Source organism: Amphibalanus amphitrite, unplaced genomic scaffold (assembly GCF_019059575.1).
Source record: "Amphibalanus amphitrite isolate SeventyFive unplaced genomic scaffold, NRLGWU_Aamphi_draft 001755F_arrow, whole genome shotgun sequence".
NCBI classification, from domain to species: Eukaryota; Metazoa; Arthropoda; class Thecostraca; order Balanomorpha; family Balanidae; genus Amphibalanus; species Amphibalanus amphitrite.
The window spans coordinates 102,404-110,186 of record NW_024883248.1 but is presented as its reverse complement, the minus strand read 5'-3'; the positions used below and the strand labels follow the sequence as shown (position 1 = coordinate 110,186).

The 7,783-nt window shown below is 44.9% G+C and overlaps 1 protein-coding gene across 1 annotated transcript in view; it reads right to left on the bottom strand.

Annotated features, from left to right (window-relative positions):
- Positions 1-1,840: 1,840 nt before the first annotated feature.
- LOC122375001 (nascent polypeptide-associated complex subunit alpha, muscle-specific form-like) overlaps positions 1,841-7,783 on the bottom strand; it is a gene marked incomplete at both ends in the record, with an annotated part of 53,216 nt that continues 47,273 nt past the window's right edge. The window contains 2 exons of the mRNA XM_043354130.1: positions 1,841-1,983; positions 5,470-5,639. Of these exons, the coding sequence (XP_043210065.1) occupies positions 1,841-1,983; positions 5,470-5,639 (313 nt within the window). The remainder of the gene's footprint in view (positions 1,984-5,469; positions 5,640-7,783) is intronic.

Sequence of the window (7,783 nt, the reverse complement as noted above, 5' to 3'; positions counted from 1 at the left end):
TTCATCAAATTTTATAAAGCCAAAACGTGTTTCGCACTTTATTCAGCACCGTTAAATTCATTAAATAGTCGTAGGCAATTTCCTGCTGTTTCCTTCGGATTCTAGCGGCTCAACAAAGGAATTCCTCCAGCTTGAATCACATCTTCCGTCCAATGTATGACGTTTATATCACGTGATTGTCACGTGACATTTCTCCCATTGTCAATTGTCACGTCCAATTGTCACTCCCTCCAATTGTCACGTGATATTTTATGGCATACCTAAGGCTAGACCTCTCCCTAAGACACTCAATCAGAAGAACGACCGCGTAAGCGTTAGCGTCAATAATGTATTATCTGCGCCAGTTCTGTAGTAATTTTTCATGCTCCAAACTGCGCCATGCTTATATAGTGGTGGTTCGCTCATGAAAATGAATCATGAAAAGAAATGTGGTTGCAATATTTTTCACCGAGTTCGGTCCTACAAACTATGTTTTTTCTGTATCAGAAAAAAAGAAATGGCTAGTAAAAAAAAAATCACTCCATACATTGATTTTTTTTTTCGATGATACTGTCCCTTTAACTCCGAAACTACTGGCCGATCGTCAAAATTCAAACGTGCGTCTGATAGCCCCGAAAACTGTCGAGCGAAACCTAACTTCGTTGCCTCGAGTCACCGATGACGTCACAGGTCAGTCAAGTAAAAAGTATTAGCATTTTGACTTATTCACATTTTGGGCTCTGGCCGCCGTCTTACAAGTCAGATCAGGCCTCATTTTTGGTTTCCACACTCGTGAACAGATGGCTCTAATACTTTGAGGTACCAAACTTGTACTTGATTTTCAGGTCAGGTCAGTCATCACAGTCACGGAAATTATTAATATGCGTCGGTCACGTGACACATGTTTCATGGTCCATTAGGCCATAGACTTCGATTTGAATGTCGTCTGTGTCATTCCGAGGTCATTTTGAGTCGAATTTAGCTTAGGTCAGGTCACTTTCAGGTCAAAATGTCAATTTTGAAGTTAAAATTTTTCAACAAAAAGGTGCCTATTGGATGCAGTTTGAGCTCAGGAACACGATGGTACCATTTATTGGTGTAACGATGTCAAATACGAAAAATACTTCAAAAATTAATTGTGAATTTTTTTGCAATAATGGCGTATACCTTGGCCATTTTGAAGCTATTTAGCTAAGACGTTGCTAGAGTCATAATCATGCGTTCTGTCACATATATTCCGTTTTTTTTCGAAAAGTCAAAACTTTTGAAAAAATAAAAAAAAACCAATTTTTGAATATTATTATATAAATTTTTCAAAATTTTCAAAATTTTGATAATCCGAGATAGCAGTTTGAAAGCGCGGTCAATTCTAAGTCCTCTCATCCAAATTGGATCTAGCTTAAAACTAAGCTCTTGGAGCGATTTGCCTGGGTTCAATGTTTTGCGTCAAATCGGACGAAAATGGACGTCACTCTGACGTCATTTCCGGCCGACCCTAGGCTACGAATTCAATTTTGACACAAGGTGTCAATTGATGCAGCCGAAGGTACTGTACTTTTGGCGTCGATCCGTCAAGCGGTTTGGAAGTTATTGCAGAAAAACGGGAGAGGGGCTATAAATAGCCCCCCCCCCAGTGGGGCGCGGGTTAAAACGCAATATCACAGCGGCAACTTCGATGATATGCGTTTGAAGCCTGATGGGAAGGCTTATATTTCAAAGAAAGTTTACGGACTTAAATCATATGACGAATACGTTATCAGTGACAAAAAATGACGTTAAAGTATGATGACGACGATGACGACGACGACGACGAGGCGATGATGATGACAACGATGATGACGATAATGATGCCAGTACTTACCGACTTCTCCCTCCCGGATGATGAATGTACCGTTGGCGTACTTCTTCGGGTACATCGAGTCCACAATCTCACGGAGCTGTGAAGAGTCCAGCTTCTTCAGGAAGTCATTGTCCATGATGGCCTCCTTAATCAGCTGTTTTGACCTGCAACGAAAGTGGGAATCAATCAGTCGAGAATGGTTCTGGCGTTCTTAGAGCGAAACATAAAGTAGTACATATACTACCTATTACCTAACCTATGATCCACGTTTCAACAAATATAAAGGCGTTGAAAAATAGAGCTTTGCGTTGCATGAGTACCTACGCTTGATAACCTCGAAGAGTCGTGACTTCTAGGTCGTAAAAAGAGAATAAATATGATGACCTATTAAAACAACGTTTTGCTCTAGCGAATAGCCTCACAACTAAAAACATTCAATTGTTCTGGATAAACTGAAGCAAGACTTGCCCCACCCGCTCGCCCTCCCCCAGTCAAGTAAGCGGCAAACACCCCCAGCCACTGCTCCTGCCCCGGGGCACGGGTCACCCGACAGCATCTCGCCGTAAATATTTGTCTCCCCAGGCGCCTCCTTTGTGAGGCTCCGTACACAAAGTGCACGAGGCTTGTACAGAGGTGCAGAACAGAGCCGTGGGACTCGCCTCTGTACTGCTTTACTACATCTGGGGGGATCCAGAGCGTCGTAAGCCTCGTCGTAGCTACGACGTGTCGCAAGTTGTGTAGTAAGTCGTTTTTGAAGGGATCAATCGATGAGTAGCGTTACTTAAGTAGTAAAGTCTATCGCAAATTGCCTGATTTGCGACACAACTTACGAATTTGAAATAGCAGTCGTAAGTTGTGTCGCAAGTTGACCTTGCCTTGAGGAAGAGGTCACAGGTCACAGGTCATTCGGGTCATGGTCACGAAATTTACATGGTAGGTGTAAAATTGTTTAAACTTATGATCCTGAAAATTTGGTTGCAATCCGTTGTCGTTAACGCGAGTTATAGAGCTTGAACTGACGGGTCGTCTATGAGGCCTCAATCCGTGCCAGCGAGAGTGTTGAAAATGGTGCATAATATGTTATATTCACATTTATTGGGGTATTCGGGGATATGAAGTAGCCGAACACCATTTCACCAACTACTGGCGAATCCAGAAAGGCTTGGACGTTGCAAGGGGCATCCCCCCAAATATTCTCCCAATTCCAAAAACGACGTGTCCCAGATGACCCCGATGACCTCCAATAAGCTCTGTGATGACCCCAAGTTGACCTTTTTGACCTGACGTGTCCCAGATGACCTCCGTGACATCCAATTGAGCTCTCTGATGACTCCAGGCTGACCTCTGTGACCTGACGTGTCCCAGATGACCCCCATGACCTCCAATAAGCTCTGTGATGACCCCAAGTTGACCTTTTTGACCTGACGTGTCCCAGATGACCTCCGTGACATCCAATTGAGCTCTCTGATGACTCCAAGCTGACCTCTGTGACCTGATGTGTCCCAAATGACCCCCATGACCTCCAATAGAGCTCTGTGATGACCCCAAGTTGACCTCTGTTACCTGACGTGTCCGAGATGACCTCCGTGACCTCCAATTGAGCTCTCTAATGACTCCAAGCTGACCTCTGTGACCTTGACGTGTCCCTTATGACCTCCAATTGAGCTCTCTGATGACCTTTAGTTGACCTCTGTGATCTGACGTGTCCCATATGACCTCTGTGACCTCTAAGTGACCTCTCTGATGGCACGAAGCTGACCTCTGTGACCTGATGTGTCCCAGATGGCCCCAATGACCTTCAATTGAGCTCTGTGATAACCCCAAGTTGACCTCTGTGACTTGATGTGTCCCAGATGACCTCCGTGACCTCCAATTGAGCTCTGTGATGACCCTAGGTTGACCTCTGTGACCTGGCGTGCCCCCCAGTTGCCCTCTGTGACCTGACGTGTCTCAGATTACCTCCGTGGTCTCCAATTGAGCTCTGTGATGACCCCAAGCTGACCTCTGTGACCTGACGTGTCCCAGATGACCTCTGTAATCTCCAATTGTGACCTTAATCTACAAATTTCTTACCTCTCTGTGACCTCAAACTCTCGGAACTCATTTCTTCTAAAGCATCGATTCTAGATGCCCTATAGCCACGAATCTCCTGTGATCGATCCCAAATTTTATGGCAAATCACGCGAGCGTTAGCAACCACAAGTCGCCCAGTTAATACAAAGCTTCAGAATCAGAGAACATGCTTGACCTTGCTGTCTCATAAGCTCGCAAACCATAAGGGCGAATGTTCCTTTATGCGCGATAGTTTTCGACCTTACTGACGTTTACTACGGGATCAGCTGATCGTGTAGCCTTTTAAATTCTCGAGTAAAGCGGGTATTTAAGCCTCGTCGCAGCTACGTTCTGTCGTATCCTCCGACAAACCCCTCTTTCCTCAACATCCCTCCTTTTCCGCTACGACACAACTTGTGACGGCATATGTGTCGTAACTTGCGACGTGTCGTAGATGGACTTGCGACGCCCTGGATCCCCCCGGCTGAAATTGGGACTTCTCTTACTAAATAGTTTTGACTTCACAAGGCATGTCAAATTTGAACGAGAGTGAACACAGTACGATCGGATAACTGTCAAAAGAGAAAATATTGATAACTTTGTTACATAAGAATGCTGTACGCAAGAAACATGGAACAGACGACATAGGACAATATGTCAGAGTCGAGATATTAATGCATTATGTAAGCTGTAAGCTCAAGGAATTAGGAAAACAATAAGGGGTCCGGATATGAATCATATCCACTGTTCAACGAACGCGATACACTAGCGCATCTGAAAAATCGCTCTCTCAGTTTTCCTCCTGTTCAAGCCCGTCTAGGTCTGCCGCTGTCCGTTGAAGGAATAGATCGTCTATGTTTATCATTCCTGGCACCGGTATAGCCTCACGACAGGGGTCGAAGGCATGTTTATTTTTCGTCCAAATAATGTCAATCTACTGTGTAAGACGTTGTAAATAGCCTTGCACAAAAAGAGCGTAAGGTAGGCCAGGTAGGCCATGTAGGTAGGCCATAAGGTAGGCCATCCAAGATATCGATAATCCAAGCGAGACCGTAGATCGGGGATACCGCGTCGCCAATCAACTGATCGAGTTTCTCCGACTGCCCGACAGATGTCTCTGCCTGTCGCTGCCTGAGAGGTAGACTGACCCGCATGGCCCGTTCCGCCCGATTGCAGCTGATTGACGGTCGAGAGCGATCAATCACGGCACTCGCATTGTGGCCGAGTGAGTAGAATGCTCATCAGTTATTTGATAAATTAACACGTCATAGTAAAGGTGAACGGATGTGAAATGACAGAGGGTGGCACACTTTGACCTACTTTTTTATTTAGGTTTATTTCTTTCCAGCAAAATATTTGTTCACGGGAACGTAAAACATCAGTGATTTGGCATGTGCCAGCCTTTCAAAACACCCAAAAGTGTCTACTTCCTCTTCTACCTGCATTCAACTCGTAAAATTCGAACTTGTCATGTATAAGCCATGATGTCCAAACTCAGATCAACAGGCCTGCCCTCCCACCACTCACCGTAACCACCCACCAGCCCCCTCCCCCCACAGCCGATCCCCACACACCCCAGCCCCTTCCCCTTTACCCACCTGAAGTCCTTCTCGAATTTGGGCGCGGTGACGGTCATGTTCCTTCCGTCCAGGTGACTGCTCTCCCCAGAGACGCCCTGTTTCTTGCTGTGCACCGTCAGGTGGTTTCCGTGTAGTTTTCCGGCCAGGTCACCGTTCGACATGGGAGGACTGGCCTGCGCCAGAACGCTCTGCAAAGGAAGGAAAAAGAGTGGGTGAGAAATATGGTTGTAAATGAGTGAGATGTGAGGAATGAGTATAAATGACAGAAACATGCGCAAATCAGGGTAAATAAAAGCTAAATGAAGACACTTGACGAGAAGTACTGAATAGTTGTCAGTACCTAGTAGAAAGTAAAATATGAGCTAACGAAGACATATTTTTTTCAAGCAAATATAAATAAAATGCACGGTAGATAAAGGGCAATTCAGACACAGAAAGAATCGAGAAAGACGGTGAAACACAAAAACAAACTACAATTTAGCCCTGTTAGTTGTAGGCTCCCGGACAGGATCATTGGCATTCATACGACGCGACGGCAAGGACAAGTAGAGGTAGAACATAATCGGTGAAAATTTGCATTACAACAAATATGATGTCGAATAACCAGCCAACAGCAATACTAAGAGATAGACAAGTACTGCTGAAAATAACATGGCATGCCATTATTATGATTCCTGTAATACAATTAGAGCTATGCTGGTTTTCTGGGATTCTTGGTAACATAATTCTGACGACATATATTGGCGTCACATGACATGATGCACATCGAATCAGGGTTCGGTTATCTAATTACGTGATAGGAACTCATCTTTAATTTCATTGCGCCGCATAATTCAATGTGCATTATACAATTATACGGAAACGAAAAAATATCATCCTCTATCGCTGTTTTCCCAGGAGGTGCAAATGCGGAGAGGAAGGAAAAAACTGAATATTTTAGAAGGATGTATAGTGTATACCATCCTGGGAAATATCGTCGTTTCCATTAGCGGCTAGACAACGTCCATTGTCCAGTATGTCATAGACATGAAAAACTATGAGAAAAAGGCGACAACCATAACAAAATCCCATTTGAACTAGCTCAGTGTCATGCCAAAACGATCGAAAACTCATCTTTCCAACCAAGTCCTAGTTGAAGTGCCCAATTTAGCACGCTCGAACTGACGTGGCATTTTTACCGGAACGGAAGCAGTTTTTTGTGACAGTTTGGAGAGGACGAGTAATCGTTTCCATTTCGGTGCCATCGTCCGTAGGAGGGTACAGGCCAGAAGACAAACGATCTATGTCACACAGACTGAGAACGGAAAGGCGTAACGTGAGAAAAGACGCGGGGCGCTCCCGAGTGGACGGAGCGGCCGCAGAGGAGCTGAACTAATGACGAGTCCCGCAGAGAGCGTCATCTATTTGTGTCTTCAACGATGAACGGAGAATTTCCGTCTTAGCTGGGATAAGCGGGAAGCGAAAAGACACTGGAAAAACTAAAGCGCAATTCAATCAACTTTGATCCATTCTCAAAACTAAACAAGGAAAAGCTGAGCGGAATCCGAGACCACTGCTTTCAAGCCATGGTAGAAAGCGGAGATTCTTCGTCGTTACAAAAACATTATTGTGAAAGATGCCGGTCCTCTCTGATGCTATATTGTTGACAATTTATCAAATGGACACCGTTTCATTACGCTAAAAGTGTTCCCCTTTTATGGTTTTTAGCAATGTCTTGTGAGACATTACATGATGACATTATTACATTAATCCCAAGTTTAATTCCATAAAGTACTGATGCTCATAACACTTATGTTCTCCAAATTTACTCAGCTTAAGCACGGGTACCTTTTACAACTATCACCAAAGGTCATCTATTCCTAGGCAGCCTTCAATTTTCCATATACCCACTGAAATAGCGACGTGCAAAAAGTGAACAGCACGGTGCAAATCTGACATCAGCTGACTGGTCAACCTTTAGCCATTCCTCGCACCGCACCACCAGAAAGATGGAGCCTGTGAAATGGTTGTCCAAATGTAGCCACAATCCATCTTGGTCCCACTTCAGGTGACAGCGACTTGCCGAGGCGCGGGCGTGCGCCGGCCGACGGACGGCGGTCTTTGTCGAGCGAGAGGGGTTGAACTTCGGTCGGCACCAGGCGCTGTAGTTCTGCTTTGCAGAGGAGCGGAAAAGTGTGGGAGAAGAGAAAGAGAGCCAGGGAAGTGGGGGAGGGGTAGATAAGATTGGCATCAAAAGCAGGGTATCAAAAGACAGAACGATAAGTCGATAATTTGATTATTTGGTTTGATAATTCATGCCTTTCCTCAGGCTCAGCACCATCATAACCAGTGA